This window comes from Uloborus diversus, chromosome 8 (assembly GCF_026930045.1).
Source record: "Uloborus diversus isolate 005 chromosome 8, Udiv.v.3.1, whole genome shotgun sequence".
NCBI lineage: Eukaryota > Metazoa > Arthropoda > Arachnida > Araneae > Uloboridae > Uloborus > Uloborus diversus.
The window spans coordinates 103,514,230-103,526,594 of record NC_072738.1 but is presented as its reverse complement, the minus strand read 5'-3'; the positions used below and the strand labels follow the sequence as shown (position 1 = coordinate 103,526,594).

Sequence of the window (12,365 nt, the reverse complement as noted above, 5' to 3'; positions counted from 1 at the left end):
GTGACACATGAATCTTCCCATATAATGTCACTTAGAATTTTTATAAAATGCATATTTATTTTACTTGGAATGTGTCGCTGCTTTATTATTGCTTAATAATCTTTTAGAATTCTTTTCAGCTTTCTGGTGTCACCTAGAAGTGGAAAAAATTGGATATTTACTGCAAAATATTTTTTGCTTCTCATGTAACGAAAAACAAAAGACTTTTTTCTTTCTTTTTCTTTGGGGGAATGCAGTAAATGTTCAAGGATAACATTTTTTTTTTAAAGTTCCAATTCAAAATTATATTAATGAAAAATGCTAGTATATTGTTTTTGGTAAAAAAAAAAAAATAATAATAATTTTGGCTGTGAGATCTTTCTGCCTCAAACATTTAGCTATAATATAACAATGCAAATGAAATTAGTTTTTTTCAAATCCAGTTTAAAATAGGTTTTGATCCAAGGGTTTTCTCAAAAAAATATTTATTAAAAGCTCTTGTTTGATAAGTGTCAAAAAAGTACAATCAAGCTTGCATATGTCGGTCTCAATTTTAGACTTTATTCCTTTTTATTTACTTATTTATTTTTTGAGTCCTAAATTAGTTTTTTTAAAGAGGGGAAAATGATTAATCATAAGGAGGAAAATTTTAAAACATAAAAGTTACTGGATTGCAGAATTGTTTGAGTTTTTATTCATGAGTCCTGGGTTCGCCGATATATATCCAATATTTGTTTTAAAAATATCATATTTTCGATATTTATTTTTTCAACTATGGTATTTTCAATATAAAAGTTATATTAATCATAGTAATATTTTTCCTTAATAATTTAAAATAATCTAAAAGGTATGTACTATATTTTTATGATGTATTATTACATCATTAATGTAACAAAGTAATGTAATATTCCTTTTTTATTCTATATTCATAAAAATAATTCGTAATGTAACAACTTCTATTCATATTAAAAGTGCCTAATTAAATATTAAAAGTTGGTCAGAAAAAAATGACTTTGCACGGACTAATGCACATTTTTTATTTCTGAATTACATAACTGTATAAATGTAGTCAATAAAAGAAAAATAAGCAACACAGTTGATGCTGAATTAACTCTATTAAAGTTGATTAAAATGTTAAATGAAATATTAAATATAAATAATGAAAGAAACTTAAATTTTAAGTCTACATATTGTTAAAACAATATAATAAAATAAGGAGTGATTTGAGGATGCATTTACTATTTTGAAGACTTTAGTTTTTGCTGATTGAAAATATCAGATATATGTATCAAAATATCCGATATATATACATATCAAAATATCCGATATTTTCGAACCTTGCATGAGTCAGGTGTAATAAAAATCATAAAAAAAGGACTTTACAATATTAAGTAAATTCATTATGTTTACAAATGGAGTCAAAAAGCAGTTTTAAATAGGCAAGTTTAATAGACTAGTTCCATAAAATGGTGGATTTGTCAACATGTGAGCATTTTATGTTTTGAATGATACACTTAGAGAAAAATCAGCATTTAGGAGAGCTAGTTGAAACTACTGAAAATTATTTTAGTTTGAAACAAAATACTGCCCATGGGTGCAAGACCTGCTTTTGCTGGTCGGGTTGGAAGAAAATCGAGGACTTTCTTTCAGTTTTTACTTGAAAAAGAAAAATTGAGTGCTTGAAAAATATGCTTTAAGAGAGAGAATACTGGACCGTTCCATAACCACGGATTTACATCGACGTTCTCTCGATTTTCCGCCATGGGCTTGTTTTTTTTGCTATGTGCTTTTGGAGGAGTGGCTTTTAGACTCGTGCTGTTTGACTTTTTTTAGTCCTTTCCTTGAAATATCATTTTCCTTCAACTTTAACAAAATGGCGTACCATTGCATTTTTTTGGACTTCAATTTAAAAAAATAGACCCCCGTTATTGGCAGTTTTTAGGTTTTTGGAATTACGATATCAAAGCACTTAAATATTACAATTTGAACTAGGTTCATGTTGTTAGAAAAGTCAAAAACTTAAAATTCAAATCAAACACAGTTTCCAAAACTGGCATAGTTTAAATCTATAACATTTATACACAAATTTTTCGTTAAGCACGCATGCGTCGAGGAGGGGCGGGGGGCTGAAAATATTTTCAGTCTTGAACACATCACCAAACTTGCGCCTATGATACTGCCTACTATACTTTAGTTTCTTTAGTCTAATATCGAATTTCACTTTCGTAATTTTGTTTCCCAAAATGCTCTGATCTGCATCTGTACAAATTCTTGCTATAATTTTCAGGGTAACACATAAAATATTTGCACCATTTTCTGCTTAGTTTGAATATAAGCAAGTTTGTCTTTTTTTTTTTTTTCCCCCGGTTTAGTGAAATAAATTAACTGGCAGAGCTATACTTTCTAAGTATTAAAGGAACATTAAGTTTTTGCTTTTGTAAAATTAAGTATTGAAATTTGGATATAAGCAAGTTTGATTGTCATATTTCTTATTTATTTTATTTTATTTTATTTTTTTTCAGTTTACTGTAATAAATTAACTGGCAGAGCTATACCCTCTAAGTATTAATCAAATATTAAGTTTTTGCTTTAATAAAATTAAGTGTTGAAAAGGTTTTCTCTATTTTATATGGATTGTTTCAATGAATGTTTTATTGCATACAGATTACTATGTGCAATTTTTGTGTTTAAAAGTTGGATATATGTTCTGGTTTAGAAAGTATTTAAGAAAAATGTTAATTTTTGAACTAAAGTACGCTTAAAATGAAATTTATAAAGAAATTTAATGGAAAGCTTTTTTTACTCCAGTTCATATTTCCAAGAAATATTATTTATCCTTTGTGAAGAGTAAATATGTTTGCATTTGAAATTGCCCCGTCTGTACTGCAATAAAATTTGAATATGTTCAAAATATTCTTAATTAAAAAATTTTTTTTCCTCAAAATAATCTTACAGGGCCAAAGCAGAAATTAGCCTATCTCGTAATTGCAGAAATCTTTTTCATTGAAATTTAAACTACTGATCAATGCTTTAATGTTTAATATTGACAACTTTTATACCTCTGACCTGCAAAATAGGAAGTGTGATTGTGTAACAATATTCATTTTAATGTGTGACCATGTTTACTCTTCATGTTAGTGTTTTTCCTTAGCTAAAAGAAATCCTAAATTGAATATTAATCAATGTAACTTTAATTTTTCTTGTTCTTTTCTCTTTTTCTTGTATTTTATATTATGTAGTTTGAAACTGAGGGAAGACCCATGCTCTGGTCTCACCATTTCATTTGCTCGTGCGAATCATTTGCGGCTCTGACATTAGCATAAAGCGGTAAAGGTCATATTTAGAATGTTTCTCTTAGTTTATCCTTTTCCAGTCTGCCATATATTGATGTACTACAATATATAATGAGGCAAATTTATGTGCAGTCTCTAAGTGAGATTTCTGCAATACTTCCAAACTTTATTAGACAAGTTTGTTTAACAGTGAAGGGTATTTTTTCCCAAAATGTAAAGAGTTTATTTTTTAGTTTTGAAAAATAAAGTTAAAATTTATAGTGGTCTATGAAACTTATGAAGGAAGTTACAAGTTTTTTCATTTTTCTTAAGGAAAAGCAATGTAACATCTTACGAATTTGGCTAATGCTTTTTTTGATTTGGCAGATGGGTCACCTGTGGTTCCATTACCAAACATGGACATGTTATCCGCTGAACTGCAATTGGAACAGACGGGGCCGGTGCTTGCGGGACCGGGTGCCTTGAGAACTCCTACAGGCATCCTTGGTTTAGGCCTGACAAAATTAACTTCTGAGCAACAAGACATGATAACAAAAGCCAAAAAATATGCTATGGAACAAAGCATAAAGAATGTTCTAATGAAGCAAACTATTGCACATCAACAACAAGTAAGTTTTCCCGCTGATATATTTTATCTACTCATTAGCTGTATGGTGTATGTGTGTGTTACTGTAAAAGAAAAATATTGGAGAATGTTGATTTTTTCACTAGTGATTCACTGAAAATATTCCCTGCTAATATTGGTAAGTGCATATTGATATTCGCCGGTTAATGTCGACATTTATTTTTGATATGATTGAGGAACTTAAATACAGCACAAGTCATCAAAGAAATTAAATGAATAATAATAATGAATAAATAATTAAATAAAATGCAACAGGTAGCTGTTTTAAGTGCAGCGAGCAACTTCATCATAGCACTAAAAATTCAGTTATTTATAATTTGGTAAATTTTTGGCAATGTTTGACATGCAGGGAAATGCTTTATTTTGACAAGGCTAAACTGGATCTGGTAACTTAATTGTTTTACTGGTAAGACAATTTTTGGAGAAACAAAAAAAGTGGTGAACAATGAACGTTCAGGGATTTCGAATTGTTCGCCAGTAAATTAGCCAAATTTTTAAAGTGTTAGCCAAATTTCCAAAGTCTTAGTCCAAGACTAACTTTTACTCATCTTAATGTGTTTTTGTCTGCAGAAATCTTTAATCAGAGTGAAGTATAACTTAATTTTTGACAATTTTTTGTGGATAAAGACGGGTATATCCAGGAATTTTTGTCGGTTTTTAGGAATTTTGTGAGGAAAAAATGCAATTTAAGTACAGTTTTTCCACAAATCATATGTAATTTTTCAAAGGAAAAATGGCTAAAAACAACTTAAAGTGATACAGTAGAAGACCATTATAACGCCGACCTGTATAACGCAATTCTCTATAAACCGCACTACTTTTCAGAAGTAAACAATAGGTTTTGAAGATTAAAAAAATCTCTCTGTTGCCTAAAAATAAAAATTGTTAGGCAAATTAAATTTTGAAAGTTTTTTATCTTTCCATCTTATTTCAAAGCTTTTAAATTGAAAATTAGTACTCATAGTTAACAGAAAATATCAAATGGCTCTTGAAAATGCAGCTGTTATGCAAACCATGAAGCTAGAAGAAGTGTAGGATTTTGATTGTGAAACATATTTATTTGTGAATAACTAATTGTAATATTGGTGCTTTAATACTCATTGCAGATAAAACTCATTCTAAAAAGCAAATATATAGATATATTGTGAATATTAGTTTCAAAATTTGTGAAATGATCTATATAATGCAAAAACCTGTATAACGCAAAAGCTCTGGTCCCAAGGTGTGCGTTATAACGGTCTTTTACTGTATTTATCATTCTTAAAATATTTGAGAGTAGAAATAGAAGCTTTTAATAAAGTAAAGACTGCATTCCTATCTTCCACCGATGTTTCAGACATCGAACACAACACAGTGAAACTAACACGCCATTCAACAAAGCATCCCCCAACAATTTCTACTCGGTAGTAACGATGCGCCCTCGATATCCGATCAGCGAGAGGCAAACGTCACCCTTCCTGCGATCCGATGGACGGTAACGCTCCGATCCGATTCTAAGGCGCGTGCACGCACCTCATTCTGCTGGGAGTGGTCTGAGGATAAAACAACTTTCAGTGATTGCTAGTCTGGGAGTTTTGTGAAGGTTCGTTTTTAGGGGTCGAAATTTTGCGAAGGGTCCGAATTTTGTGAACGGACCTAATTTTTATCTAGATTGACATTTGAAGGAAGATTTTTTTCTTCTGTGTATATTTTGGAGAAATTTCTGTTCGCCAATAAATTCGCCAAACTCGATTTTTTTCGCAGAATTTACGATTTTATCGCATTTGGCACATTGGCGAATTGCTTAACACGGTCCCTGAACGCTATCTACTAAAGCTAGGGTTAAATTTTCAACCATCAAAACAACCATACAATTGCATCATTCAAATGTAGAAGCAATTTTTCACCCTTCATGCCTTGACTGGCAATTTTCTAGTCTTTGAGATAAAAGAGTGGAAAATTTAAGAATTAATAGCTCTTAATTGCACCTCTTATTGATCTCATGAATAGTTTTTTCTCACTTTTTTTTCTTTTAATAAAAGACCTAACAATGTAGTTCCAGCTCTTTTTTTTAAGTGACGTATAAAAATATAAATGCTTGAAGTAGCGTATGAGTTCTAAGTGTTTCACGTAAGGAAAACAGTTCTACAGTTGTAAAATTTGTAATTTTAATAAGTTCACTTTATTTTGTTCTTTTTAATGTTTGATCAGGGTGGCGACAGATCAGGGAAAAGTCAGGGAACTTTATTAATCAGGGAAAAATCAGGGAAATATCAGGGAATTTTGAAAAAATAACAAAAAATCAGGGAAAATTGATTTTATGAAGAAAAAAAATTTTTTTTTTTGCTTTACAAAATTAAATACTTTAATTCCCTACGCATTTTCCGCCAATTATCTGTTCAAAAAAGTAAAATTAATGAGGTGCGATTATACACTGCTGCATATTTGTGCATCTTTTTTCCTCAACGTCAAAGTATTGAATGTTACTTATAACCACAGGATGAACTTATTAAGATTGCTTCTGTGTCTGTTAGGTTGTTTATTTTACCTAGCTTGAAATTTCCTTTTACACTTTCAATGCTACGTAAAATAAACAACCATACAGGCAAAGAGGAAGCCTTCATTAATGCTTTAGCTTGTTGCCTTTATTCCATTGTCTCGAAGTAATTAAGTACTGTAATCACGATTTCAAGAAGAAATCTTTGGTGGTTTTTGAATTAATACTATAAAAGCTTAAAAGTTATTACTTCTTTGGGTTTTTAATTTAATTGCTAAAATAGAACTTTCAATTAAAAAAACTTTGTTTTTTGCCGTTATACTATTTGTTGTCGCCGCAGATTATAAAGGTTTTCTTTTCTTCAGACTTAAGTAATTTTTTAATTTTATAACCAAGTTGTATTCTTTTATATATTTTGATATTAACTAATTGTTTTTTTTTTTTCTTGCATTCAAAGTTGTTTGTTACAAAAGCAATCTAAGATTTTTTTTTTTTTTTGGTTACATACTGAAATCATTTGAAATAGAGTTAACTTGTGAACTTAAGTAAATATTTTTATTTTTTTATTGTTAAAATGCTGTATTCATTCATTGAAACCTATATTCTTGATTAGAGAAAAGCTCCCTATGAATGGATGTCAAATGGTTTCATCTATTTTGCATAAATGTGTCAATTAGTTAGATAAGAATAACTACATTACTTCTATTCTTTCACTATTACTTGTTATTCTTGCAACAATTATTATACTGTTTGAAAACTTAGTTAAAAATAATTTCAATTACTTTTAGTTCTACCATAAATACACATATGTTTTTAAGAGTAATTTTAATAGTTTCTTAAATTTCTTATGCTAAGTGGTTTCTGAAAGTAAAGTTTTTTTTTTTTTTTTTTTTTTTTGAATTTTCTATAATCTTTCCATGTATAAAAATTTAATATACTGTTTTGTTGGTTTTTCTTTCCTTCCAAAAACATTGTCTTTTTTTTATAACCATTTTATTAAAAAAGTAGCATCTTTTTAAAATATATCTTTAGTTCAACAACTTTACACAACTTAAAACGTTTAAAATACTGCATTTAATACAAACATACAATGGATTTCAAGTAGAGCAAAGAAAGAAAACCATTATCATTGGTAACGTAAATCAGGGAAATTTGGTGAACTTAATCAGGGAAATCAGGGAAAAGTCAGGGAACTTTTTTTCACAGTTCCTGTCGCCAACCTGTTGATACATTTCTAATACTTATTTATTGTTATTTCTCTTTCTTACAGCAACAAAAAACTCTTCAACGACATCAGGCATTAGTTTTAATGTGCAGGTAGGAAATTCATTTTCTTCCATTATTAAAAAGGTTTTCTCAATTATATTAATTTGTTTTATGTGATTAAATGCCAAATCAACCCTTAAAATTTTCAAACAATGTCTACCTTACCTGCTCTTTTTCCCCCTAGATTCACCTATTTTGATATCTTCCTTTTAAAAATTAATTTGCGTCTTAAAATAATTTCTAGTAATTGCATTTTTACCTCTAAAAACGAAATTTCTTTATCATTCATGTTATCCCTTGCAAAGAAAGAGGAATTGAACTAAGTAATGTTAAGCAGCATTAAAATAATACTTTCAGTAATTTTAATGCTACTTCACATTGTTTATGCCATTAAAACCAAGGTGAAATTATAAATAAGGGGCTAAGGCTACCACTGGCGACTAAAGCTGCTATTTTAAATCGAAGGCATAGCTAAATTTGCCAAATATTTTCCCTCTTTATTTTGAATATATGTACAACTCCTGCACAGATTATACAGTAAATTCTAGTCTGCTAATAAACAACTTGGAGGGTTTGGAGTGTCAGTTTGAAGTGCAGCTGAATTATAAATGATAATGTATAGGCGAGTGAATCCTATATAATTTTTTTAAAAAGCATGTTTTTTCTGTGGTAAAAGATAAATCTGCTCATTTACAATATGTGTTTTACTTATTACCCGGATTTTCATTTATGGGTCATTTCGTGGTATTTTACATTTATTTAGAGTCCATAACGTAACTTTTTTTGCCATAACTTTTTAATTTACTGTTTGATTAGCACCAAATTTTATTTTTAGTTTGCCCTATAACACACAAACTCAAATTACAATAATTTGCAAGTCAAACAGTAATTTCAATAGTTATGGCAAAAATAGTGTCATGTTACAATCTCTACATTTTTTCCGAATTACTGTGAAATGGCTCTTATCCAGATTGCCAGTCCAGATAAATGAGATTGCACTGTAATTTTTTCTAACATAAGTGCTTTAAACTTTGCTTAAGAAACGATGGCGTCAACAATAAAGCATTGAAACGATGATGCTAAAACCGAGTTCTTCATTTAAAAAATGATCTCAAAAGCAGGGTGGTTTAACCCATTATTTTCATTAAGGATCAGTTGAGACCAACAATTTATTGACCTTAAAACTGAATTGTCTGTATAAATGATTTAGACTCAATTCTTCTTTTAAATCAAGTAATTGTGTTTTGTAGGTATTGTTTTTACTTAAATAATTGTCCCTTTTGCCCATCCAACTTTAACGTCTGATTTTGTATGTTGTTGGGGTTGTTAGATTTTTTGAATTTTACTTTGATAAGTTATAAATTTTTAATATTTTAACTGATCAATACATTTTTATTCAATAGGGTTTATGTTGGAAGCATCAGCTTTGAATTGAAAGAAGATACAATACGACAAGCTTTCATTCCTTTTGGACCTATTAAGTCCATTAATATGAGTTGGGATCCAGTTACGCAGAAACACAAAGGGTTTGCCTTTGTTGAATATGAACTTCCTGAAGCTGCGCAATTGGCACTCGATCAGATGAATGGAGTTATGATAGGTGGAAGGAATATTAAGGTACTTTATTTACAACTACTACGTTTTGCATGTATTAAAAATCGATCTATGTTTAACTCAGTTTTAAATTTGTTAATTTCTAGCAAAAATACTGATTTTTTTTTTTGTTCATATTAAAAAATCTGCTTTGACTTATATCAGTGGTTCCCAGCCCTTTTTTTGCCCATCATCCCACTCTAGAAGTTGATTGACCTCCCCCCCCCCCCCCCCCCCCCATCATAGAAAAGACTTTAAGTTAGAGATAGTTAACATTGATATTAAAGTAAGGTAAGACAAAACAACGTTAGAAGAAGCACAAATCTGTAATTTACAAATTTGTGCTTCTTCTAACGTTTTGTCTTACTTTACTGTTCAGCACAAAGGTATTTATTTGTCTTAACATTGATATTATTGAGAAAAGAATTGCTTCGTTTTAATTTGAAGTAGGGGTGCAATGTCGATGTTTTGGAAACATCAATGTTTTTGTTTAAACATCGATGTTTTACTCTCGATATTTTAGGAGCATCGATGTTTTTGGTCCGATATTTTTTCAATGTTGATTTTTTTTTTTTTTTTTTGAAAATTATTATAAAATTTTTCACAGAGAAGCAACATCGATTGAAAAATGTGCAAAATAGACTCAGATATATACTGAATCCACATTGCTTTGAAAAACACAGAAAAAATCAATGAAAGTGAATCCGCTGCTGTCGTTGTTTAGATTATCTGGAATTTCCCAAAACCATTTCCGCTTCAAGGGAGTAATGAATGCATTCAAAATAAACAGAGGGACTTTTTCAATGGTATTATAAACATAAATGGTGCGGCGGCAGGAAAGCTTCCTCCTGTCTGATTTGTTTATTTTTTTCTGTTGACTTGAGCAATGTGGTGTTTCAGTAATTAGTTAGAGAATCTTAGTGCAGACATAAATTTCTTAAGGGTTTTAGTCTGTTTATTTAGTGTCGTGAAGTAAAGTGCTTCTTTTTATTGTGGAAATTATGTTGTGAAATCAGAATTTACTTGAAGTGAGGAAACCTTTCTGAAGTTCGACTATGCCGCCTAAAAGTCTTATTTGGAAATATTTCTCTAAAACCTCTTCTACAATAGCTAAATGCAATATTTGCATGAAATCCCTGAAATCAGCTAGAAATACTACAAACTTGATTGGACACTTGCGATCAAAACATGGAGATATTCATGAAAAACATTTTCAGTCCTCAGGGAAGCCTAAAGCAAAAGACAAGTCGCAGAATCCAGACTTTCAACCCATTCCATGTTCTTCAATTACTGTAACTCTATCAGAAGAGGAAGAAGAGCTACGTTATTGAATCTGTTAATTTGAATGTTGTAATAATGAATAAAGATGCTTTAGTTCCAAAGTTCCATCAAAAAACTTTGAGAGAAAGTTTTTCTAATCTAAATTCTTTTAAAGATGGTGTGCATTTGCATAGCAAAGTGTCACAAGCTATATTATACATGATTTGTAGGGATCCCAGCCTATCTCAATAGTTGAAGATGAGGGTTTTAAGCATTTCTTAAAAGTAACTGTTTCGTTGTATACAGTTCCATCACGGAGAACAATTGATTCGTTGATGATTGAAAGTATGAAACTGTTGCCCATATTGTAAAAGACAGACTGGAAAGGTGGCAAATGTGTGTTTCACTACTGACATTTGGACTGAAACGTGCCAAACGAGAAGCTTTCATGGTGTAACAGTACATTTTATTGAAAATTGGGAGCTAGAATCTGTCATCCTAGGTGTTTATGAATTGCATGAAAGTCACACTGCCCAAAATCTGGCTGATTACCTAGTGAATACAGGCTCTGAATGGAGTATAAAAGAAGAAAAAGTTACTGCTGTTGTAACTGATGGAGGGAAAAATATTTTAGGTGCAGTGGAAAACGCATACGGGAAAGAAAAGCGTGGTAACTGTTTTGCTTATTTATTGAATTTAATGGCACAAAAATCTACTGAGTTGTTGCCAGATGCAGTTTCAATCCTCGATAAAGTTAAAAGCATTGTCAGCAGGTTGGTTCAAACACAGCGTGGTAGGTAACGATGAACTTAAGAAGAAAACTAAATACACTTCAATTCAATGCGTATAAACTAGATGGAATTCTACCTATTACATGGTAAAAAGATTTCTTAAGTTAAGACAGGATGTGTCGCAGCATCGTAAATTTCAGTAAATCAGCCCCACTAATGCCTTTAGTTTCGGACGTGGAGTTTTTAATGGAGTTCGTCTCACTGTACAAAGCATAGAATTTGCTACAAAACAAGCATCTGGAGAAAAATTCGTAACATCAAGTTGTGTTATACCAATCGTTAAGCTGATGGAAAAGAAAATCAAGGACGTGGTTTGCACTTCAGAGCTTGCTGAGCAGTTGAAATTGAATATTTTGAAACAATTTCAGATAAGATTTGGTGACATCGAAAATAATCGTTTCTTTGCTATGTCATCATTGCTCGATCCGCGCTTCAAAAATCTTCATTTCGAAGACAAAGCTGCATCCGACAGGTGGATCAAAAATCTGGACAATGAAATTAAGAAAGAGATTGAATTGTCGGAATCTGATGACGAACACATGTCTCCAGCTCCAATTTGCTCATTTTTCTCCAAACTGTCAGCACCAAATATTTTGGGTTAATAATACTTATCGGCTTTCCCCAACAGTTCGTCCCCTTTTACTTACAATTTGTGTTTAATTATGTCGCACTAACAGTACAACACATTTTTTTTTCTCGTAAAAATAGTTGTTAGAATTAATTCTGTATTGTAGTATAATTTGCACAACTCTGTCTCATCATTCAACTGATGGTAAGCGCTATGATACATTTTTTCTTATATTCATTTTTGATGTAAATTTAATTGTTCTTAATTATTCTTATTTAAATTATTCTTATTAAATTGTATTTAACTTGACTAAATTGACTTGTATTTTACTTAAGAGAGGTTCTGTATTGTCAATATATCCTTGGCTGCTTAGAAATTTCTCATATAATAGCTATAATTTAACGAATTGACGCAATGCCAAAAGAATTTACCGATCTACTAAGAAAGATTTGTTTGAGATAATCATATATGTAAATCTGTAGTGTAGTACATTCAAAAATGTATGTTAAATATT

The 12,365-nt window shown here is 30.5% G+C and overlaps 1 protein-coding gene across 2 annotated transcripts in view; it reads left to right on the top strand.

The window, feature by feature from the left end:
• LOC129227350 (poly(U)-binding-splicing factor PUF60-like) overlaps positions 1 to 12,365 on the top strand; it is a 57,512-nt gene that overhangs the window by 6,324 nt on the left and 38,823 nt on the right. The window contains exons 1-4 of one of the 2 annotated variants that reach the window (XM_054861894.1): positions 3,185 to 3,306; positions 3,639 to 3,880; positions 7,644 to 7,690; positions 9,043 to 9,256. In XM_054861894.1, the coding sequence (XP_054717869.1) occupies positions 3,668 to 3,880; positions 7,644 to 7,690; positions 9,043 to 9,256 (474 nt within the window). In that variant the 5' untranslated portion in view covers positions 3,185 to 3,306; positions 3,639 to 3,667. Of the gene's footprint in view, positions 1 to 3,184; positions 3,307 to 3,638; positions 3,881 to 7,643; positions 7,691 to 9,042; positions 9,257 to 12,365 lie in introns of those variants that run through there. The other variant, XM_054861893.1, reaches the window with a different exon arrangement.